Source organism: Elephantulus edwardii, unplaced genomic scaffold (assembly GCF_000299155.1).
Source record: "Elephantulus edwardii isolate Elephantulus edwardi_28Jun2011 unplaced genomic scaffold, EleEdw1.0 scaffold00122, whole genome shotgun sequence".
NCBI lineage: Eukaryota > Metazoa > Chordata > Mammalia > Macroscelidea > Macroscelididae > Elephantulus > Elephantulus edwardii.
Genome location: NW_006399872.1, coordinates 1,356,877 through 1,382,379, shown reverse-complemented (window position 1 = coordinate 1,382,379; position 25,503 = coordinate 1,356,877). Strand labels below are relative to the sequence as shown.

Below are 25,503 nucleotides of genomic sequence, written 5' to 3'. Positions count from 1 at the left end.
TTTCAGAGAAGCTGCTGGGTGAATTTTAACCACCCTGTTGGTTAGCATGAGAAGCTTTAATCACTGTCTTAATCAAGGGCTCCTCAATTTACACAAGCTAAAGCAAAAGCAGTTTTCACTCAGAATTGCTTTTACATCATGTAATTACAAATGTCAACCCATCAGAAAATGCAAATAGTTTTGACATCAGGAACCCCCTGAAGAGATATTCAAGATCTCTCCAGGGGTTCAGAGACCACACATAGCTAATATTTGCCCTACTCCTTGAGTTGCAGGCATTCTCTTACTTCAAAGGAAGTTAAAATTTTAAAAGACACTTACACATTGCCAGGTGATGACAATTCTCAAAATACAATGAGACTTTGTGCTTTGAAAATGAGATACTTTATTTCTATGTCAATCTACAAAAAGTAGACTTAACATTTCACATTAAATTATACTGATAGGTTTTAGTTATGTGCACTACAACCTATGACTAATCTGGTAATCACATACCTAATCTTTAATAAAAAAGTCAAGGTATCATTGTAAATATTCTCAAAAGCCAATTTTGAGATATTTTTTTAAAGAAAAAGAGAATTCTTATCTATATGTATCCCTTTCCTTCTATAGAAGAAAAATAATTCACTGAATATTTTATCTCTGTAATATTTGCTCAGTCTTCTTAAATAAGTGAAAACTGATTTTATGGAATGAATATAACAAACTAGATAACAGAACCTTGCTTGAAGAAAGTGAAGAAGATTTAAAACATTTACCAAAGAAGATTAATTGACTTCCATATGAAATACATCTCAACACCAAGGGAAAGAATCCTCCCCACTGGGCCAAGAGGCAATATCATAACAGAAGGAAAAAAGACTGAAGTCATTAATAATTTCATTTTTGAACTCAAAACCCATGGTAGCAGCAGTCAAGAAATCAAAAGACATGTTACACTGGGAAAATCTGCAGTCAAGGTCTTCTCCAAAATGCTGGAGTGAAGCTGACCAAGGTACGCCTGAGACAAATCATGGTATTTTTAACCGTATCCTATGCATCTGAAAGTTGAATAATGAATAAGGAAGATAACAGAAGAATCAACGCCTTTGAATTGTGGTGCTGGCAAAGAGTACTGAATATACCAAGGACTGAAAAAAATGAACAAACAATACTGTCTTGGGGGAAGGGTAGCGAGAGTGTTCTGTGGAGAGACAAGGATAGTGAAACTTAGTCTCATGTGCTTTGGGCAAGCTATAAGAGGGGTTGTTGTTGTTGTTGTATACCGTAGAGTCAGAACCAATCCACAGCTGACCCTCTAGTGGGTTTTCAGAGGCAATTAATTGCACAGGAAGAAATTTCCCATACTTCTCCGTGAAGCAAGCTGGGAACTTGCTGGGAAAAGTAGAGGGGCAGAGAAAGGATAATCCTCAATGAAACAGTCTGACAGAGTCACTGTAGCAGAAAGAATTGCCTAACAGAAGAATTTAATGAATCAACTTATGTTCATAAGGCAACTATGAGGAAGGAGGAAGTTCAAGGTACTATGAAGGAACCAGCAAAAAAATCTAGGCCCCAGGAATTGAAGGAATACTAATTTATATATTTCAACAAACAGATACAGCCCGGGAAGAACTCAACAAGCTGTGCCAAGAAACCTGGAGGACAATCACCTGGTCAACTGACTGAAAGAGATCTATATTTATCCCTGTCCCATAAAAAAGTAACCCAAATAAGAGTGCAAAAATTATCAAATTATATCACTAGTAGCACAGACAAGCAAAATCCTGCTGAAGATCATCTAAGCACAACTAGAACATCGACAGAAAACTACAAGAAATACAAGCCAGATTTAGAAAAGGCTGTGGCGCTAGGGACATCACTGTGAATGTCAGTTGGATCTTGGTCAAAAGCAGAGTACCACAGGAATGTCAATCTGTGTTTCATGGACTATGCAGAGGCATTTGACTGTGTGGATCACAACAAATTGTTAACAGTAACGTAAAATTCTCCACTGTGTGAATATACCATAGTTTCTTTGGCTATTAATCTTCTGAAGACATCTGGGTTGTATTTAACTCTTTACTACTGTTAACAATGTGGCAATGAACATGAGTGCGTATACCTCAGTTAGTGTGACAGGTCTTATTTATGAGGTATACACACTTACTAGTGGGATAGCTAAGGTGCTCTTGTGGCACAGTGGTAAAGACGTTGTGCTGCCAACCCAAAGGTGAATCAAATCCACCAACTGCTCTGCAAAAAAATGGGCAATTCTAAGATTTACAACCTCTGGAAACCTGCTGAGGGGATTCAATGATGAATCAGTTTCCACTCAAATGGTCCATAACAACAACAGTGGGATTTCTAGTTTAATTTTTTTTTTCTATGCCCAACTTTCTAAGGAAGTCCCAAACTGCTTTCCAGAGTGGTTGCACCATTTAACACTCCCACAGAAGTGAGAGTGCCAATCTTTCCACACCTTCATCAGGAGTAGTTGTTTGCTGTTGTATTGTAAGCACTGCTCTTTTTGCTGTTTCATTTGTTTCCAGCAGCTAATGGGGGTAGGCATAATCCACAGAGAGCTGTGCTGTTAACTCATAAACCACATCTCTCCTGAAGTTCAGATCTATAGCAGTATTGTGGGAGAAAGATGAGCAATTTCCTCTGTTTACAGCTATGGAAACCCATGAGAAGGTCAGCAATGAATTGGTGCCAACTCAACCAAACTGAATTTTACTAACTCGTGATCTTGAGCTATTATTGATCTTAATATGTTTGTTAACATTCCTCTGAATGTCTTCTGTGGTGAAGTGTCTATGTACGTAGCCTGCCTATTTTGTAACTGTCTTTTTCTTGTTGCAGTATTGAGAGATTTCTACAATCTAGAGATGTGACTCTTGTCAGATGTGTTACTTACTGTCAGACATTTCTGACATAGTTGGTAAGGAGTTGACTGCTAACTAAAAGGTGGCACTTAGCTAGTAGTTTGACTTGACCAGTGGTTCTGCTGGAGAAAGATGGCAATTTATTCCATACAATTTACAGTCGCCAAAAACCCACTAGAGGGTAAGCTATGAATTGATTTTGACTCCATGGCAATGAGGCTTTTTTGTGCAAAACTCTAAAGCAATATTATCTAAAATGAGTCTTATTTTACACAGTTACAGTTTATAAACTAAGGCACAAAAAAAGAGCATAAATTTGCTGAAAATCCCAAAGAGAATGACAGGTAGACCCTCAAAAAGATGGAGTGACAGTGATTGTAACAGTGGGCTCAAGCCCAGCAGAGACTACAAGGATGGGACAGGAGTGCAGGACTTTGTTCTGCACACAAAGCCACAAAGGTTTGGAGTTTGGGGTAGAGTGGCAAAATCTGGACAATAATCTTGACAGCTGGCATTGGGGCTTTGCCAACCCACAGAGTTAAGAGTGACAAGGTCTCTCATGACATCCCAGGCAGAAAGTCCCCAGCAAGGCCTGGTCCAAACTGACACCAGTCTCAAATCCTATCTCTGATCTCACATTCTTGAATATTGTCTGTAAACACAGTGTGGCTATTGTAAGTAATTAGCAACCTAGGAGAGAAGTGGAGAGTGTCATGAGAAGGACAGTTGATACCAGAATTGGTAAAAAGACTGGAAGATGAAGGTATTTCAATTGTTTCAGGTTTGACCTTCCCCTCAACGGAATCAGGTGATGTTGATAATCATCTCTCTTCTCCTTATGAAGAAAGAGGTCAGACACCTTCCATACTCCATTTTTACACAAAGAGATAAATACAAATGAGCTTGGTTTAAGCTGTTACATGAACTTGAAGGTTTTCATATTTATAATTTAGTTTCATATGAAGTGGACCTTTCCTCTCTTTTACTTGAAAGCTATTCTTTGCTTCTTAATTAATAGTAATAATCTTCTCCATTTATCATGATGTTACTTAGTGGTTCAGTTGTAAGGAATTTTTGTTCTTTATATTATAGTGTAATCCATACTAAAGGCTGTAGTCTTTGATTTTTATCACTAAGAAGACTAATTTATATCTATAGTAATCCTATGGCAGCAATAAGTTTACTGAATGTCAGCAAATTTACTGGATGCCTACAAGTTCAAAACATTCAGATTATTAGATTATCATTGTACATGACACAAAGGTCAAGTTCAAGTACTGACAGTTTTCTGAGATAGTAAAAGGCAAGGAAATGCTGATGTAATCTTGATGTAAATAACAGAAATCAAGCAAGACTTTAAAGAAGAAATAAAAAGGGAGAAAAGAAGTTATTGTAGAAGGAAGAAAAGCATGAGAAAATAAATACTGATGTATTAAGAATATTTAATTCATAGTTAAGAATGTAAAAGATGTCTTTCACATAATAGTGAAATAGAGAACCAGAAGAGAAGCGGGAGAGTTTGATGGATCTTGAAAGCTAAGCAAGAGAAGATTTGACATGATAGACAGTTGAAAGAATAATAGATTCTTGAATAGTGAGGTGACATAATACTGTCTCTTAAAATGACTGATTTGATCATTTTAGGAAGAAAGGAGTGTTGAGGAAAGTCTATTAACAGGCCACGGAGGAACAAACTCAGAAAGATAGGAGTATTACAGGAGACTACCACTTACACAGTTTTCCAACGCTGGTGACTGGCTAGGCAAGAGATGGTGCAGAAGTTCATTACCAACAGTCAAAAAACAAGGCCACTCAAAACACAGCATTTGCTGTGACACTGGAAGGTTTGCTGTCAGCATCCCAAATATCAGAAGGGTTACCTATGGTGGACACATGTCAGCAAAGCTTCCAATACTGAATAGGCCCTTGGAAACCCTATGAATAACAATGGAACAATTTTTACTGTAGTGCTTAAAGATAAGGCCCTCAGGTTTGAAAGTACTCAAAATGCAACTGGGAAAGAGGTGTCTCCTCAAACTAGAAATTACCTTGATGACATGGATGTAGCAAAGCTTTCACCCACTGAAGAAACTTCATTTGCTGATGTGCCAAGACTCAAAATGAGAAGCAACACTGTAAATATCCATTAATAATTCCTGTTATTATTATTATTAAATTACTGGCATGTGACATGTATGAAATGTGAATCTGGGAAAACTGGAAGTTGTAAAAAGTGAATGGTATTAGCGAGTTGAAGAATACCAGAAATGGCCATTTTGAATCCGATCATAAATGATCTACTCTGGGGGACTAGTAGTAAGGAGTTGCATAACCAACCCAAAGGTATGAGGTTCAAATCCACCAGCTGCTACATGGGATAAAATGGACAATCTTCTCCCTTGTGATCTACTGTCTCTGAAAACCCACCGAAGGGTCAGCCATGAGTCAGTTCTGACTCCATATACATTAACAACTCCTCTGGGAATGACAAATTGAAGAGAACTGATGTCATATTCATTGTTAAAAAGAACAGTCTAAGATTTATCCTGAAATACAATGTCATCAGTGGCAGGATACTACCCACATACATCAAGGAAGACTTGTTAATACTATTATCTAAATATACATACTCTAAAACTGAGTGAGCACATAATCAAGATGCATTCGAAATAACTGGTGACTGGAATGCAAAAGTTGGAAACAAAGGATGAGCTGTGACCTTGGTGATAGAAATAAGGCTTGAGATCTCATGATAAAATGTTGTACCATCAACTATTTGATTGAGGATCTCTTTCCTTTCACATTATTCTGCTGTAAAAGTTATGACACAGCTAGGCACTCTGTCCTAGCCACCAAAGTCACCCACCTCCAATGTTCATCAGTCAGCAAGCTTCTCTGGTTTTGAGGAGTCTGTCTTTTAGAACCTGCTCAGTACATCAGGATGTCTGATATGCTTAAGTCTATGGGTTTGTACTGAGGTAACTTGGTGTTGCTGTGACGCTAAAAACTGTGCTATTCGTGTGTCAAATGTTATAATGGTTACCCATGGTGGACAATGTTTGGTTGTGCTCTCAGATTAAGACAGTCTTGAAAACAGGAGTGGTATCCACTTCCTAAACAGCATGTCTCTGGAAACTCTATAAACGTAAGAGAGACAACAATAATTATAGAACAAGGTTCAGGTCTTTTGTTCATAGTGTTGCTGTGAGTTATGCTTGACTCGATTGCACTTAACAACAACAACATGCACCCGACCCAAGCCACTACGAAAATGATGGGCAATGTCCTCCCATGCAATTTATTGCCTCTGAAAACCTGCCAGAGGGTCAGTTCTGGCTCAACAGCACACAACAACAACAACAACACAATGCAAACCTGGCATTTTCAAATGTTTTAGGTGAAGATGAAAACTGGACAATGAATAAGGAAGAACTGATGCTTCTGAATTGTGGTAGTGTTAATGAGTACTGAATACACCATGTACTGACAAAAGAAGAAACAAATCTGTTTTGAAGGAAGTGTGATTGAAGTGCCACTTAGTAAGCAAGGAGGGTGAAGTCTGGCCTTACATACTTTGGGCATGTTGTCAGGAGGGACTAGTTCTCGGAAAAAGACATCATGCTGGGAAAAATAGTGGGTCAGCAAAAGAGAGGAAGATCCTCAATTAGATGGACTGCACAATAACTGCCATAATGGACTTGAGCATGGCTGAGAGGCCAAGATTTTGATCTGCTGTTCGCAGGGTTTCTGTGAGTCACTGATTTAATAGCACTTAAAAACAATAACAACAATATAGCTGTGAGATGTGGGTGTGGACTCTAGCAAAAAAATGTAAGGAAAGGATGAATTTTCTAAGGGAAAATTGATCATCTGAAAGCTATTTTTAAAAAAGAAATCTCTAATGTTAGCTCGTTCATTTATTTGTAAGCACACACTTGACTACAAACTAGAGTTAGTGTGGTGTAATGAACAGAACAATGGCTGAGAAATTAGGAGATCACGATCTGGATCTGATGCTATCCCTAACTATAAACTTGGGCATGTCTCTTAAACTCACTAAATCAATTCCCTAATCAAAGGGGTGTATTCTTCATTTAAAAACAAAACAAAAAAAAAACCCAAAATTCAGGATATTCAGGGGGAGGAAAAAAACCTAGCTTTCTGACTTCTTTTGAAAAGTCTAGAAATTTGGCTTCCTTGGGCCCACATTTTTTTTTTATTTTTTTATTATTAAATTTTATTAGATTTAATGAACATTTACAGGGATTTTGGGTTTTCATTCCTTCATTGCTGCACCATTCTCTCCACCCTCCTCCCCAGTTCGTTCTTCTTCCCCCGCCATCCGAATGTCTGTTTTAATTGTCCAACTGCCACAGTGCTTGTCAAAGTCAGTTCTGATTAATCTCCTCTGTCAGTGTGTCCTTTGCCATTCCCTATCACTCCTCCCTGAGAAAGACTTCACCCTGATTCATAAGGAAAGGGCCCACATTTTAATGCAGCAGAAACCAGGTGGATTTGAATAGAAGATCCTACCAACAGGATGAACATATATTCCCTAGTTTTTGCATAGTATCCACCACTTCCTGTGGTGTACCTACACTGAAGCCTAGTGTCAGCTGTCATTTATCTCTATCTTTTCACAGGTTATTTCAATATAATTGGGAAAAAAACTTTACACTTTATCTTTGATCAAAATTGGAAAACCACAAGATTAAGAAGACATTTCAAGGAAAATGAGAGAGCAACACTTTATTACATAAGTAAAGAACATTCCTTTAACTTAAACATGCACATACAAGTGGATCTGTGTCAAAGATTACAATCTACTCCTATTTAATCATCATTTCCAATCTTGTCCTTGCATTTGAGACTGGGACTTATTTTACTAGGAAACCACTGAAAAAACTAAGGATGTCATCATAAACATATTCTAGAAAGAGAACTCTGACAGCATGTGAAAACTAACAGGACTAGTATGGAAACAGAATCTGTCAGAAAGCAGTGAAATGCTATTAAGAAGATAAAAGTGATAAAGGCCTGATCTAACATATCTGCAGTGAAGTAAGAGAGGATCGATTCAAGGAGACAGAATTGTTATACCTTATGGAACCTAATGGATGCTGAAGCAGTAACTCCACATCTTAAGATTTGGGGACCGAAAGGTATTATCACTAACTGAGACAGGGAACTAATTTAGAGAAACAATCTTGAGCAAAAGTAAGATAGTGTAGCATCATTTCATTGTGGAAACTGGAAAACTCCAAGTCACTGCCTCTTTTCTATATACAGTCAATAGCTTTCATAGTTGTCACATCTGTAATAAAATTCAAAAGGATGTATTTCAAGAAGTACACTCAATATAAGAAATTTAAATCTGAACATCCATAAATAAGGTTTTACTGAAATACAGCCATATGCATTCCTTCTTGTATTGTTTACAACTGCTTTCAGACTACAAATGTGAATAGTAGGGGCAGAAACTATATATGTAACTTTCACTGTTCTATGCTCCTAGTCTACACCCTATGACTGCAATGGCACAGTTATAACTCAGCAGCCTCTGAAGTACCAAACTACCATATGTATTATCACATCAGAACATTTTCTTTTGTTACAACCATTACATAACCATCATGTCCAAACAAGAAGAGAAAAAATGGACTTCAATCATTGTGATCTTATTTTAAGGCATAATGAAGTGTTGGTTATTTTGTTACTGAATCCAAGGTATTAAACATCATTTATATCTGTGCTAAGGACTACCAGATATACCAATATTAGAAAACTAAGTACTTATCAAATTCCCAACTCAAAGGAAAAGAACCTACAAAAAATGAGAAAATGTAAAACTAAGTATCTTATTATAGCAGTACTTCACAAAAAAGAAAATAAAGATGTCCTCAATGTAGGTTTGTGGGTAATTTGTTACCAAAGGAAAGAAAGCTGATTAACAATGATCTCTTAGTTTCCTAGTGCAGTCAAAACAAAAGTATCATAATAACAAATTTCTTTTTTCATAGTTGAGGTCAGAAATCCAAATGTAGCATATGGCTCTAGGGGTAGGTCCTTCCTGTCTACTTCATCTTCTCCCATGCCATCCAAACAATTCTGACTAAAGGTGACTTTCTATTACAGTAGCAGACTGCTTGATCTTTCTCCTGTGGAACAGCTGGAGGCTTTACCTTTCAGTTCAACACACAACCAGCACACCTTGGAGTTCTTTGACTAGATTCTTCCAACTCCATTGTCTTCATATACCATGAGCCTTCTTTTACTACGTACTCTTCCATGCTGTGTTGAAACTGTTTTTTGTGGGTTTTTTTTTTAGTAACTCAGAAGTATGTGGGTGTAATATACTCTATAGGGATATGGCCTCATTGACATAACAAAGAAGACTTATATCACACATTCTGTTAACAAATATATTGCTTGTTGTCATTCAGTTGATTTCCAACTTAATAGAACTGAAAAACAGTCTGAAAGATGGGACGGGCAATATATTGAATGACCCAGAAAACATCAAAAGAAGATGGAGAGAATACACAGAATGACTTTACCAAAAAGGACTGACACTGAAAAATTTCAGAAAGTACCATATGAGCATGAGCCATTGGTAATGAAGGAGGAGGCGGAAGCTGCCTTGAAGGCACTAGCAAAGTATAAGGCCCTAGGAATTGAAGGGAATACATATTTTTAAGGGGGGCATAATTCAATCTAGAATAGATAATGAGTTAATTAAACTAACTTTAGCAATCAAAGAAATATTTCCATTTAAGATAATTAGCCTTTCAGCAAATAGTTACTTGAAAAGCTGAGGACATTAAGAGCAACATCAAAAATCAACTAAGAAACAAGGCAAATGAGAAGCTGAGAGAAGTTAATGTTAATACACAGTTGTTTATTTTAGGAGTTGATATGTGTTATGTGTGTAATGATTTTGAAGTTACAGAAAATGAATTTCTATGACTATGCTGCATTAATTAACTATAAAACCCAAAAACCAAACCCACAGTCACTGGGTTGATTCCAACTCACAGCATCCTCTGTAGGGCTGCACCACTTTCAGGACTTCCAAAGGTGCAAATCAATATGGAAATAGGGTGTCCAATCTTTCTCCCATGGAGTAGTTAATTGAGTTCAAATCATCAAGATCTTGCTCAATAGCTAAATGCTTGTCTGACGAAGGGCTCCTATATGCAAGAATATTTGCAAAGTTAAGAAAACACTAGAAGACCCTGACGTGAAAGCTGCTAATAAGTGTTACAACTGATGGTGGTAAAATGGGAGGAACAAAATATTTTGTTTGCATGTGATATTAATGCTATGTTTAAGAAATTCCACATTCCGTTAGATCATCTTTCTCAGGAATAAAACAAATAAGGATCTCTTCCAGTCAGTCAGCTGGGCAGCTGTCCTCCAAATTTCCTGGCACAGACTGGTGAGCCTATCCAGGGCTGCATCTGTCAACTGAAACATGTCAATTGATATCCCATCAATTCCTGGGGCCTTATTTTTTTGCCAATGTCTTCAATGCTGCGTCAAATTCCATCTTCATTCCCACAGGTACTTGGTCATATGGTACTTCCTGAAATATTTCAGTGTCAATTCTTTTTGGTATAATGACTCTATGCATTCTCTCCAACTTCTTATATTTCCTGGATCATTCAAGATATTGACTATCATATCTCTGAGTACTGCAGCTCAGGGTTTGAATTTGTTTTTCAACTTAAAAATGCAGAGCGAGTTCTTCCCTTTTTATTCTCCAATTTCAGTTCTCTGCACATTCTGTTATAATACTTTGTTTTATCTCCTCAAGATGCCTTTTGAAATCTCTGTTCAGCTCTTTTACTCAAGAATCTTTTCCCTTTGTTTTGTGTTCTCAATGCCATAGTGCAATTTTCAGAGTCTCTTCTAACATCTATTTTCGTTTTTCTTTCTCTTCTGTCTTTACAATGACCTTTTGCTCATTTCATGGACTATATCCTTGATGTCATTCCACAATGCATCTAAGCATTTATCATTGGTGCTCAATACTTCAAACATATTCTTAAGATGAATTTTAAATTTTAAGTGAGACAGACTCAAGATTGTGCTTCAAGATTCTGAGATAATTAAAGCAGCTGGATTCTATAAAGCAGAATGTGGTATTAGGACCGGAGGAAAAGTCATAAACAACCTGCAATATGCAGATGGTACAATCTTCCTGAAACCACTTACTGTAAAAGATCAAACACTGGAACCTTCAATATGGATTACATCTCTACATCAAGAAAACAAAAATCCCCACTGGTAAACCAACAGACAACATCATTAAGATAAAGACTGAAACTATCAACAATTTCATCTTATTTGGATCCACAGTCAATACCCAACCAGGTACCAGGTACCGAACATACTATATTAGCAAAATCTGCTGTCAGGACTTCTCCATATAACTGAGGGGCAATGATGTCGGTTTGAAGACTAAGGCATGCCTATGTCAGGCCATAGTCTTTCCAATCACTTTCTATGCATCTGAAAGCTGGTCAATGAATAAGGATGACAGAAGAACAATTTATGCTTTTGGACTATGGTGTTGAAGTAGAGTACTTAATATCCCATGAACTGCCAAAAGAGCTAACAGATATGACTTGGGGAAAGTACAGCTAGTATTCACCTTAAAGGCAAAGATGATAAAGCTTAGTCTCACATACTTTGGGCATGTTGTCTAGAGAGGCTATTCCTTGAAAGAAGAAATCATACTTGGAAAGGTGGAGGAGCAGTTAAAGAGATGAAGACCCTCAACAAGACAGATGGACAAAATGATTGCAGCAATGGGCTCAAGCATGTCAGAAATAATAAGGACGGCATAGGCTACAACAAGGTTTAGACCTATTCTTCAAAAGGTCACTATGAGTAGTCATACTCAACGGAATCTAACACCACCACCAATACATGTATCATGTGAACATTTTATTATATATTCTAAAAATAAGTTTACCAGTAAATTTTTATGAAAGTCAGTATTTGAGAGCAAGTACTCTGAAAGGGGATTTTAAAGACTTCTGCTGTCTTAGAGAATTTGGGGTTTTTTTGTGTCTAAATTTCTATATCAATAAAGTGGAAATAATGTCATTCACTTTACAGAATTGTTGACAGGGTAAACTAAACTAAAAATATGTAACACATGACTCAAATAACATCTGTAACTCTTAGTAAATGATAATAATTAATTCAATGGTGTACTGGTGTCCATTTACAACCATCCATGATAGATAATGACTAAATTTTCAAGAATTTTGTTGGTCAGTTTCTAAAGAACCATTCGTGAGTATCGTTGTGACCCTTCAGGTTTTCACTAGCTGCTTTTTTTTTCTTCCTCTTTATTCTTTTTGTAAATTCTCTAAGTAGCTGAGAAAACTAAAAAAACACAAAAATGTTGGGTCCTGTATATCCCTGGATGGACAGATACATATTCTTAGTTGTATGTATTCACTAGCTGCTTTTAGGAAACAAATTACTACACCTTTTTTATGAGTTCATCTCAGTCTGGAGGTTCTGTTGAAACCTGTGCAGCAGCATCAACAAAAGTCAACTCACTGCCACCATGACAGAACTGACTCATCTTTCTCCTGGGGAGCAGCTTGTAGATTTATCCAAGAGGTGGTGCTCTGGAGTTAGCAGCACAACTATTTATGGATACATCACCAGGGCTCCCTTGTTAACCATCAGTCTACAAAACAGTCTATTTACAGACTTAACTCCTGCATGAAAGTTCAGTTCTGCCCCTAACCACTAACATTTCCTTTAAAATTAATTATATTATCAATTGTGTTATTAATACACTTAACAACATAGAGACCAGTTGGCCTAGTGGAACAAAACTGTTGCTACCAAGCTGAAGGTGGGTGACTCTAATTCGTGGCCCTCAGGCCTGTTTTTAATTGTTTTTGGTCAAACATTCTTCTAGGTCATATAGCCCTGGTGTGTCCACTTGCCGTACAGAGGTAACCTGTGGTTGCTGTGAAGATGAACACTGTGACACTGATATGTCAAAAGCGATAATGGTTCCCCATGGTGGACAGTGTCTGGTGGCGCTCCTTGATTAAAACAAGCTTGGAAGCAAGAGTGGCATCCACTTCTGTAAATAGCTTGCCTCCAGAAACCCTATGAACCTGGAGTAAGGATGAAAGTCACGCAAGTGTCGAGGACTTTCATTCATAGGGTCGCCATGAGTTGCCTACAACTTAATGGCACTTAGCAACAACAACAAGAAGCAACCAGGGAGCTTTGATGGCCTAGTAAGTAAGAAGCTGTGCTGCAATCCCAAAGGCATGCAGTTTGAATCCACCAACTGCTCTGTGGGAGGAAGATGGGCAATCTCCTCTGTGTGATTAACTGCCTCTGAAAAGCAGCTGGAGGGGTAGCTATGACTAGACAGTACACCACCACTATGAAAACAGACTTGTTTGCTCTTTTGAGAATCCATGGGATATTCAGTACTCTTCTCCAACACTGCAATTCAAAAGCATTACTTTTTCTTCTATCATCCTTATTCATTTTATCATACCATAAACAGCTTGCTCGCTCCACCATCAATACTATTTTAACACTAGCAGTCAGGAAACCAAAAGACAAATTGCATTGAGAAAAATCTGCTGTCAGGGACCTCTCCAGAGTACTAAAAAGCAATGATATCCGTCTAGAGGCTAAAGTGCACCTGATCCAGTCCATGGTCTTCTCAATTACTTGTTATGCATCAGAGAGCTGAACAATGACTAAGGATGACAGAAGAATCAATGCCTTTGAATTGTGGTGCTGGAGAAGAGTTTTGAACATACATACCATGAACTACCAAGAAAACAAATAGGTCTGTCTTGGAGAGGGTGAAATCAAGTTTCTCCTTGGAGGCTAGGATTTTGGAGCTCTGTCCCACATACTTTAGACATGTAGCCAGGAGGGACCAGTCTTTGGAGAAGGACATCATGCTTGAAAGGGTAGAAGGACAATACACAAGAGGAAGACCCCTGATGAGATGGATCGATACAGTTATTGGGGCAATAGGGGATTGGTGTGTCAGAATTAGTGAGACTGGCTCAGGACAGGGCAGGGTTCAGAGTTGGTCTACATAGGGTGGCTATGGGTCACAGGAGACTTGATGGCATTTAACAACAACCATAAATACTATGTAATGGGTTATACTGCAGTGATATAATTTTAGTAGCTTGACACTGGCCAAGGTGGAAGTACTTACATCACAAACTCAACATGCATTAAAAAATGGAAAATTTTTTTAAGGACTTTGTCCAACATTACCAGAAAATTTTTGGTTATTATCATAAAAATTTACACAATGAGGGGAGCTCCAGTGGCCTAGTGGCAAGAAGCTACACTGCAATCCCAGAGGTGCGTGTTTTGAATCCACCAGATGCTCTGCCGGAGAAGGAGGGACAATCTCCTCCTGTACCAGTCAGATCCAATTTGATGGTACACACATAAAAAATAATAAAAAGTAAAATTTAAATAAAAAACCAACAACCCTGCCTTATGCAGGTGACAAAATAAAAAAAAAAATTATACAATGAATTTCAGTTTGGGAATTACTGAGTTTGAATTAACTATGTATGCTGCTGTCGTCAGGTGCCGTGGAGTCAGCTCTGATTTATATCCACCATCTACATGATCTCTGTTGTGTAAAATCTCATTGTTGAAGTCACTGTGTTCACCTATCTTGTTGAGGGTCTTCCTCTTTCACTGACCTACTTTTCCAAGTATGATGTATGTAGAGATGTCTAATATCTGCTGGAATCAAAGACTTGAAGTGTATCTATGTTTACATATATACAGACAATTGTTACATAGCAATGTACATAATTAAAACACAAAATGAGTATACTTCAAAGTTTAGTCTCAAAGAAATCAACTTTTTCCAAGTTAAATATCTAGGAAAGCATTTTAAAGTTAAAAATGTTCCTTAGCCTTATAACTGATCGTTTCCCCAAAAGTTAACTGTCTAAAGTCATGTCTAAAGGGAGCTCTAGTCAGCTCATGGTAAATCCTGAAGGAACATAGGCAGTTTAAATCCATCAGCTGCCCCGTGAGAGAAAGATGGGCAGTCTTCCTCCTGTACAATTAGCTGATGCTGAAAACTCACTGGAGGATCAGCTATCGGTCAGTTCCTAATTGATGGTACACAGCAACAACAATACAAAGTCATGTACTAGAGTTAATATGAGTTTCCCAAAGGGACAGATCTTCCTTCTTCATTCCCCCAGATGTTCATGCCTGGGTATTAATAATTCAGGTAACTGTTAGGGCTGTTGTTGTTGGTACCACCAAACTGCATATATGCCAAATGCAAACTCATGTGGTCTGGCACCTCTTAGATTCCAATGTCAAAATAAAAATTATTTCATTCTCCAAATTAATTAATCTAAGACCAGATGAGTTGGGGGATGACATCAAGGATATCATCCATGAGGAGAAAAAAAAAGTCACTAGAAAGACAGGAGAAAGAAAAAAAAACCAAATGGATGTCAGAAGAGACTCTGAAAATTGCACTAATACATGGAGAAACCAAAACAAAGGGAAAAGATGTTAAAGTTAAAAAGCTGGACAGAAGATTTCAAAAGGCAACTCAGCAAGACAAAACACCAACAACAACTTACTAGAATAAAAGTGCAGAGATCTAATTGGAGACTAAAAAGGGAAGAACTTCCTCACATTTCTCAAGCTGAAAAAAAAATGGAAAAAATGAAATTTAAAGCCTCGAGTTGCAAGACTTGGGAGATCCTATGGGCAAAATTCTGAATGATCCAGGATACATCAAAAGAAGATGGAGGGGAAACATAAAATTTGGCAAACACTGAAATATTTCAAGAAGTAACCCATGATCAAGAGCCAATAGTGATGAAGGCAGAAGTCTAAGCTTCGCTGAAAGCATTTGCAAAAACTAAGGCTCCAGGTATTAATGGGATAGTGATCTGTTCAAATGACAGATGCAACCCAAGTGATCCAAATAGAATGTGAAAGTTATTGAACAATAACACTGGTATCATACATATGCAAAATACTGCTGAAGATCAAAAAGTCTAGAACAGTACAAAGACAGAGAACTGCCAGAGGTTCAAGATGGATTTAGAAGAGGCCACGGCACCAGAGATATCACTGCTAATGGCTGAAAGTAAAGAATACCAGAAGAATGTCTATTTGTGCGTTGACTCTGACTATTGACTATCCAAAGCCATCTGACTATGTGAATCATAACAAATTATGGTTAACATTGAGAAGAATGGGAATCCCAGAACACTTGATTGTGTTCGTGTGAAACTTCTACTTAGATCAGGAAGCTTTTGTGTGAACAAGGGAAAACACTATGTGGTTTAAAATTAGGAAAGGTGTGCATCACAGTTGTATACTTTCTCCATACCTATTCAGTCTGTATGTTAAGCTAATTATTAAAAAAGCTGGACTCCATGAGGAAGAACGTGGCATCAGGATTGAAGGAAGACTCATCAATAACCTTCGTTACATAGAAACATAGCCTTGCCAGCTGGAAGTGAGGAGGCCCTGAAGTGCTTGCTGCAGATCAAAGAATACAACCTTCAATATGGATTGTATCTCAACATCAAGAAAACAAAAATCATAGCTACCAGACCAATAAACTATATCATTATAGCTAGAGAAAAGAGTAATTCTGTCAATGACTTCATCTTACTTGAATCTACATTCAACACCCTTGGTAGCAGCATTCAGAATATGAGGACACATAATACACTGGGAAAGTCTGTAGGCAGAGACTTCTCCAACTTGAGGAGGTGTGATGTCGGTTTGAGAACAAAGGTGTGCTTGATTCAAGCCATGGTCTCCTCAGACACTTGCTATGCATCTAAGAACTGGGCAATGAATAAGGATGACAGTAGAACTGATGTCTTTGAACTGTGATGTTGGATAATAATAATGAATGGACTACCAAAAGAACAAAGAAATACGCTGTGAAGAAGTTGCAGCCAGAGTGTTCCTTGGAGGCAAAGATAAAGCTTCATCTTGCAACCTTTATCATTTTGCTAGGAAAGGCTATTCCTTGGAGGGGGATATCATGCCTGGAAAGTTGGAGAGATGGTAAAGGCGAGGAAGTTCCTTAACCAGACTGATCTAGTGAACTGATATAGTGACTGCAGCAATGGATTTGAGTGAGTCAGATACTGTCAGGATGGCACAGAGCTTAGATCTATTGTTTATAGGGTCACTACAAGTCATACGTGACTCAACTTGACAGGACCTAACAACAACTTTATAATTAATTCTGCATATAAGAATATCAAATATTTAAGAGTAGAATACTAACAAGGATAACAAATTTAGAGCTTCAACATAAAAAAAAAATGAAAGAGTGCATGCACAAAATGAAACCAATACAAGGGAAATTATGAAAACAGTCAATATTTCATCTATGCTTTTCAAAAAAATCATAAATTTCAGTGATATACCAGCTTTTAAAAAGCGCCCTGCCACCCCCATTCTTAAAAAAAACCCAAAAACTCAAAAACAATATTCACTACTAATTAATCATGAAAACCATACAAGCAAAAAGTATTTAAGGACGCAAGCAAAATTAAAGTACTATCCCTAAAGCCGAAATATGCTTAAAAATAAAAACCAAACCTGAAGAACTAAGAACTTACTTTTTACACACAGACACATGCACACGCTCCCTGCACTGAGTCAATTCCGACTCACAGAGGCACACTACAGGACACAGCAAAATTGCCACTTAATGAGAGTTTCTAGGGCTATAATTTTTACAAAAGAGTATTGTTTGTGAAGCCACCAGTACATTCAGAAACTCTGACTTTTCAGCTAGAAGCTAAGTGCTTAATCATGACTTCACCAAAGCTCTTTGGATAAAAATTAGAAAGTCCAACAAACCCACTTCCATCAAGTTTCCAAGGTTGTAAATCTTTACGGGAAGCAATTGTTTTTCTTTCTCCCTTGGAGCGGCGGGTACATATAACCACTAACCTTCTGGTTGGCAGCAAATATGTAACACACTGTGCCACCACGGCTCTTTAAAAGCTCTTCATCAAGTCTAACAGTTGAAAAAAAAAAAAAAGTGTGTGTGTGTGTGTGTGTGTGTGTGTGTATAACACATTTAAAAGTAAACAGTATTTTTATGCAACATACTGGGGGAAATGATAAAATTATTTCTAAATTCACTGTGCAGGTCAGGTCTTACGGAAAAAGAAACTATATACACTAAGTTACAAAGAAGGAGCACTGGTGGCAGAGCTTCTAACCAAAGGACTGTCGTTTGAAACCACAAGCTGTTCTGCAAGAGAAAGACCTGATGATATACTTCCACAAAGACTTTACAGTCTTAGAAGTTGTAAGGGGCAGGTTCTACTCTGTCCTACAGGGTTACAATGAGTTGTAACTGACTTGAGGACAATGGATTTGGTCATTAAGTCACAAAAACATAAAATGGAATGTCACAGAAATGTGAGGCATTTGTAAGATCACAAATTATTCTCAGGTAAGAAAATAGCATCTGTTATTCTCTGTAAAGTGCAACAATTTTAAAATGTTTGAAGAAATCTATGCTTTTAGTTCTTTAAAAAGGCCAAGGGAACGCAGGTTGCCATGAGTCAGAAGTGACTTGCAGCAAATGGATTTGGGTGGGTTTTGGTTTTTCTGGCTGTTTGGTTTTTTGGTTATTTTGTGTGTGTTTTTTCCCCAGAGGCAGGCTGAGAAGAGGTTATACATAGTTAGGTGCTCTGGTGGCACAACAGTTAAGCTTTTGACTGCTAAACAAACAACTCACAGTTAGAAAATACCAGGCACTCACAGGAAAGAGATGTGGTGATCAGCTTCCATAAAGATTTACAGCCTTACAAACCCTATGGAGCAGTTTGATTCTGTCCTATAGTGTCACAATGAGTCAGAATTGAGTTTGGTTCTACATATACATAATAAACTGTTTCTACTTACTCATTAACCTTTTAAAAATGATACCATTATCTACCTTAGATCTTAAGGCTGCTGTATTGGTGGAAAACGCTCTGGGTAACATGCTCATAGGGAGTGCAGCGGTTAAAATCTGAGATGATAACTAAAAAGTTAGTGGCTCAAATGCATTCACCACTCTACAGAAAAAATATGTGGTATCTGAGTCCATAAAACTGTATAGGATGGTTCTATTTGATTCCAAAGAAAAAGTTACCGCGAATTTGAATTCACACAATGGCAAAGATTTTGCTTCTTTAACATCCTAACCAAGCCACATCTCCTTGGGGCCTGTTTACAGTCCTTATCACCCTGACTGTTCGGAAGCAACATACATTATTGACTATTTTATTTACACGTTTTTGAAACCAAGCATATGCAGATTCTAGTCTTTCACGCCTACCTACTTCTCTTTTTCATTGTCAAATCATTCTGGTCCTCCTTAAAACTGGGCATCCCCCATGATTCTTGTTTTGGAAAAATTCCATTATTTCTTTTTCCTTTGTTGACGTTCATCCTCCTACCTAACTTCAAATATCTTGGGATTATTTGTGGACAACTTCCAGAACTCTATTTCAAATTCTAGCTCCTTAAACTCAGTAAATTTTTAAAATATTTATTGCATAGCTACTATGTGTGAGACACTTCTATTAGAATGCATTCAAAGTCTAGTAAAATAATTTACCACCTCTACACAGAAGCCCAAAGAACAAGGCTTCTAAATAAGAAATCAAACAGCCTAGTCCAATAGGTCTAAAATGTCATATTCATGTCTCCTCTTCTCATAGTCTCAATCCATATTCAATTAGTTGCCAAGTAATTTTTGATGTGCAATAAGTTTATTCCATTGTCATAAGCAATTCGACATTTTCCCCCAAACTGCAACCATCTCTTAATGTTCTCTAGTTTCTCATCTAATCCATTACATCAGTTGACAACTTAATGAATCTATACCATTCCATGAAGAAGAATATGGTATCAGGATGGGAGGAAGACTCATCAACAACTTACATTATGCAGATGACACAACCTTGCCTGCTTAAAGAGAGGAGGTCATGAAGCACTTATTTCAGAAGATCAAAGACTACAGCCTTCAATATGAATTGAATCTTAATATCAAGAAAACAAAGGTCCTTACCAATGGGTAACATCATGATAGATAAAGGGCTAAAACTATTAACAATTTCGTCTTGCTTAGATCCACAATCAACACTCTTGGTACCACCATTCAGGAGATAAGGAGATGTATTGCTTTGGGCAAGTCTGCTGTTAGGGATCACTCCAAAATACTGAAAAGCAATGTTATCAGTTTAAAAGACTAAGGTGCACATACTTCAGACCATGGTGTTTTCCATTACTTGCTATGCATCTGAGAGCTAAACAATAAGAATGACAGAAGAACTGATGCCTTTGAGTTGTGGTGTACAGAAGAGTACTATCGCATGGACTGCCAAAAGAACAAACAGGTATGCCTTGGAAAAGGTAAAGCCAGAGTGCTCTTTGGAGGCAAAGATGGCAAAGCTTCACTTCTCATACTCTGGATATATTGCTAGGAGAGGCTATTCCATGAAAAAGGATATCGTGCTTAGAAAGGTGAAGGGTCAGTCAAAGAGAAGAAGACCTCCATCAAGATGGATTGATGCGGGATTGTAGCACTGAGCTCAAGTGAATCAGAGACGGTAAGGTTGGCAGAGGATAGGCGAGGATTCAGGTTCATAAGGTCATTATGAGTTGTACTTGACTCGATGGCACCTAACACCAGCAACAAAGCAAGTATCTGGCCCATCAGTTAAGGGAATGATAATGTTTAATGGTACCTCTATAAACAAGTATAGGTTTGGATTTAAGTTTGACAATAAATAAGGGAGAAGAAATGCATCAGCATTTGAACCACAGGGTTAGTGAAGAATACTGAATGTACCATGAACTATCAGAAGAACGGTCTATGTCTTGGAATAGTCAAAATGTTTGTTACAAGAAAGGATGACAAAACTTCATCTTATAAATTTGAAAGCTTCAATTTCTGTGTTTTGTACATATTAGGAAGGATCAGTCCCTAGAGAAGTGTACCATGTCTTGGTAAAGCAGAGGTTCAATGAAAAAGAACAAGACTCTCAGTGAAATGGACTCACTCAGTGGCTGTAAAAATGGTTCAAACATAGTAGCATTTTGTTGTGTTGTAAATGGAATAATATCTATTCCCGTGGATATTCATGGAGGCTGGGTTCTTTGAGGAGAAATGTGGCATCAGGATTGAAGGAAGACTCATCAACAATCTGCATTATGCAAATAACAGAACAATGATTGTTGAAACTGAGGAGGACCTGAAGCACTTACTGTGGAAAGTCAGGGACTGCAGCCTTCAGTTTGGATTGAGGCTTAATATCAAGAAAAGAAAGAGTCTCACCACTGGGCAGACTGACAGCATCAGCATTGATGATGAAGAGATTGAGGTTGTTCACAGCTTTAGTTTGCATGGCTCCAAAAATCAACACTCTTGGCACCAGCAGGCAGGAAATTAAAAGATGTATTGCGATGGGAAAGTCTGCTGTTAGGGACCTCTCCTCCAAAGTACTGAAGAGCAATGACGTTACTCTGGAGACTAAGATGCGCCTGATACAGGCCATGGTCTTTGCAACCATTTGCTATGCACCAGGAAGCTGGACAATGACTACGGATGATAGAAGAAGAATTAATGCCTTTGAGCTGCAGTGTTGGAGAAGAGTACTGAATATACCATGGACTGCTAAGAGAACGAACAGGTTTGTCCTGGAGAGGGTGAAGCCAGGCTGCTCCTTGGAGGCAAGAATACTGAGGTTTCATCTGACCTACTTTGGACATGTTGCAAGGAGGGATCAGTCGTTGGAGAGGGACGTCATGCTTGGGAAGGTGAAGAGACAATGCAGGAGAGGAAGATCTTGATGAGATGGATTGATTCAGTGACTGGGTAACGGGGGTAGGTGAGTCAGAGACAATAAGATTGGCACAGGATAAAGCAGGGTTTAGGATTGTTGTACATAGGGTCACTATGGGTCGCTATGAGTCGCAAGCAACTCCACGGCACATAACAACAACATGGAATAACTACAATTTGGAACCAACCTAACAACACCTGACATAACTGGTCTTTATTAATACTTTTTTCATCTGTCACCCACTATTCCCTACCTTTTTGCTCCAATCCAAACAGTTATTTATATTCTGAAAATCCTAGTTTTCTATTTCTCTATTTCTGTCATTTCTCCTCACCCTCACTTTCCTCTGACAAACAGTGCCAATTCATTTTTACCTTCCAAAAGCTTTACAAATCTTGATGTTAACTAATGGTGGTAACCATTTTTCAACACCTTCCTTCCATCCTTAAACCTATAATATATGTAAAGCTCTTACATTACTTACACATTTTTTCAATTTGCTTATAATCTCAAAAGTAGACATATGTGCATGTGTCATATCTTCTAAGACTATAAGCAACTTGAAACAAGAATATCTTACGTATCTTTGGCCGCATACTGCACTTGGAGAATGTTAGGAAATATTACATATATGGGGAATTAATAATAAAATAACATTTATAGTTCATAAGGTAATATAATAAATTTCCTTCAATGCCATGAGTTGTTTTTTAAATCATCTTATTAATTTCCTATAAATGGATAAAAAGTTATTTTTTTTTTCTTCTACGTTAATAGTGTTTTTTACACCTTTTACATGTGTATGAGTCTTTATCATTACTTTGGTTCAGAATATAAAATTGCTTTCCAATGATTCAATTTTATATTACTGCATATACCTATGATCACATACTAAACTGCCTTATCATTGAAAGCAGTATTGCACAGGAAAATGGTTTCTCTAGGGATTGTCTCAAAACCTGGATAAGACAACCCAATATATTTTTTCCCAGAGAGGCTTAGTATAAATATATGTTTATGTTCCTCTCAAAATATATATTCATAATTTTCAGAGTCAAAGTTAAAAAAGTAAACATGTGGCTTTAAGTTCAACAATTAATTTAACTAAGATTTACTGAATTCCTATTATGTGAAAAAGCACTGTGTGGACAGTGATTAGTAAAACATAGTTTTCGCCTTCTGGAACTCATCATTAAATGCACCAGGCATACACATATATAAACAAGTCTAATATAAGGTAGATTATGTAAGTGCTAAAAAGCATCTAACAAGGTACAAATAGAGTGTGGTGAAGAGAAAGACTAATTTTGCCAAAGAGAAAGCTTCAAAGTGAAATAGATGGGTCTTTATTTATATTTCCCTCTCTTTTAATCAAGTTTCAATACTAAAAATGTCACAAAATTATTTTTAAATTAATCTGTTTTAACTATATTATTCACTAGTGTTACAGTGGGATTTGTTCCCCACTAAAAAAGTACTGATTGAACATGGAAGTTAAATTTTAATTAAAAGGACTATTTTTTAAGCTCATAATGAAACATGGAAAAATATTTTCTACAGGTCAGATCTGGTAATTAAATAAGAAGAAAATCAGGGTATAGTCAAGGAAAAGTTCAACATATCCAATAATCTGATGTATTATTTATCGAAAACTGTTGCTGTTGGTTGTTATGTTCTATACTCATAGCTCAATGCCATACCACAGAACCACCAAAGCTAGTCTTAGATAAAGACTGATACTGTTGATAGCTGCCTTCATAGTTGACACATCATCCATAGCAAAGCCAAGCATTTCAGGGTAGAATTATTCCATAGAGCTTTCTTAATTGTAATATTTACGGTAGAACCTGGAGGCACAAAGGGTTAAAGAGCTATATGGGAAAAAGATCTGATGATATATTTCCACAGAGATTACAGTAAAGCAATTCTGAGACACATAAGGATCTCTACAAACTCCCTGACATTTAATAACCTTTATGGAAGCAGTTCATCAGGTCTTTTTTCCATGGATCTGCTTCTTGTTGTTGGTGTTAGGTGCTGTCCAACCAAGTACAACTCATAGCTACCCTAGAACAACAGATCTCAACACTTTCTTATTCTGTGGATCTGCTGGCAAGGTTCACGTCTATTCTAAGTTCAACAGAAGGAAACCTCTGCCCAAACATGTACCATCTTCGCACAAAGACTAGGCACATATAAATGGGTCACCCTATTTTTAGAATTTGTTCAATGTACCAATAATATTTACATTAAAAGAAAACAATAATTTATTTTTATTTCATTCAAACCACTTCCTCCTGCAACATTGGCCTTTTCCTAATATCTGGCCAAAGAGCTGAATCAGACCTTGGAGCTTTTGTTTGTCCCAATAAGCTTCATTGCCACCTCTCTAGATATAGGTACCTCCTTGAAGATTTCCACTGCCATCATCTAACTCTGAACATGTGAGAACTGTATTGACAGATACAAGGACCACATGTCTCAAGCTTAAGAACTTGCACAAAGGGAAAGTCCAGATGACAAACGCAAATGGAGCAAATTCTAAAGGAATAAATTATAATTAACAGGAATGGAGAATATGTAAATGCAGGTATTCTACTTTAACACATCCCCCGCTTACCGCTCCCCCCAATTAAGCTTTAATTACAGTACAGAATTGACTGTAATTATGGAATTTAAGAGTTAAGTAACGACTAAAATTTTGTGGATAAATAATACGTATTTCCTAGAACTTCAATTTGCTTTTAAATATCTCATCCAAATCAATCTCCTGAGATTAACTATAAATACAAGGGAACCAAAATCAGATTATGTAGATTTAGGCTTGGGAAGCTAGGAACCAATAACCAACACGCCAAGTTCATCAACAACATATTACAGGGTGCAGTTTCCTGTTAGCAAGCAAAGGCACCAAGAAAATGGGTTGAGCACAGGAATATTGCACATTGTAGTTATCCACACTAATTCAACAGCTAGCGGCTCTTTGCTCACGTTCCTCGTGGCCTCTGACAAGTCATCATTTCAACCTATGAGGCTGTCCGCTTTACCCCATCGAAAATAAATGTCTGTGCAGGTTGTAAAATCACCCTCACAAACTACTTGCCTACCTCTCCCAGCCTCGGGATGAGCAGCGCCCAGAAGAGGGAAAGGTCGTATTGACAGGGAAGTTCCATTAAGTGGTCCTTCTCGCGGTCGGACGGGAGCCCTGAGCCCCGGAGGCACCGGGAGGAGGAAGAGGGCGGCCTGTACAGAAGCCCGTGTGGGGCAGAGAATACGAGCCGGCGAGGCTGCCTCCCGGGTGCCCGGGCTCGGGCAGCAAGAATGGAGGAGGGGAGGCGAGGCAGCGAGGTGCCGAGAGCCGCCGGGTGACTGTCCAGCCCCGCAGCCCGACCCCACCCCGCACTCCGGACCCTCCCAACCCGGGTCCTCGGCGTGCGTTCCGCGTGTGCTGACTCTCCCGGGAGAAAAAGCCACAGTCTCACACAGCAGGAGTGAGAAATTCCGGCAAGTTTGAGTGATAAAAGCTTCCTACCCTACTACATGCCGAGGTAGAGAAAAATGTCAGGCGATGACGAGGAAGAGGGGTATGACTTACCCATGTTCCTCTCAGAGAGTGAGGAGCCAGCAGGGCGAGGCGAAGGTCTCTCCGGTGCAGGCTGCGCGGCACTGTGTCCTCCCTCTACCTCCTTCTCTCCTGCAGCCAGGGAGGGACCCGCGGGGGGCGGCCGCCGGGGAGGAGC

At 38.1% G+C, this 25,503-nt stretch overlaps 1 protein-coding gene across 6 annotated transcripts in view; it reads right to left on the bottom strand.

Moving 5' to 3' along the window:
• RAP1GDS1 (RAP1, GTP-GDP dissociation stimulator 1) overlaps nucleotides 1-25,497 on the bottom strand; it is a 202,532-nt gene extending 177,035 nt beyond the window's left edge. For all 6 annotated transcript variants that reach the window (XM_006893072.1, XM_006893075.1, XM_006893077.1 and 3 more), the window contains exon 1: nucleotides 25,359-25,497. In XM_006893072.1, the coding sequence (XP_006893134.1) occupies nucleotides 25,359-25,362 (4 nt within the window). In that variant the 5' untranslated portion in view covers nucleotides 25,363-25,497. The remainder of the gene's footprint in view (nucleotides 1-25,358) is intronic.
• Nucleotides 25,498-25,503: the final 6 nt, after the last annotated feature.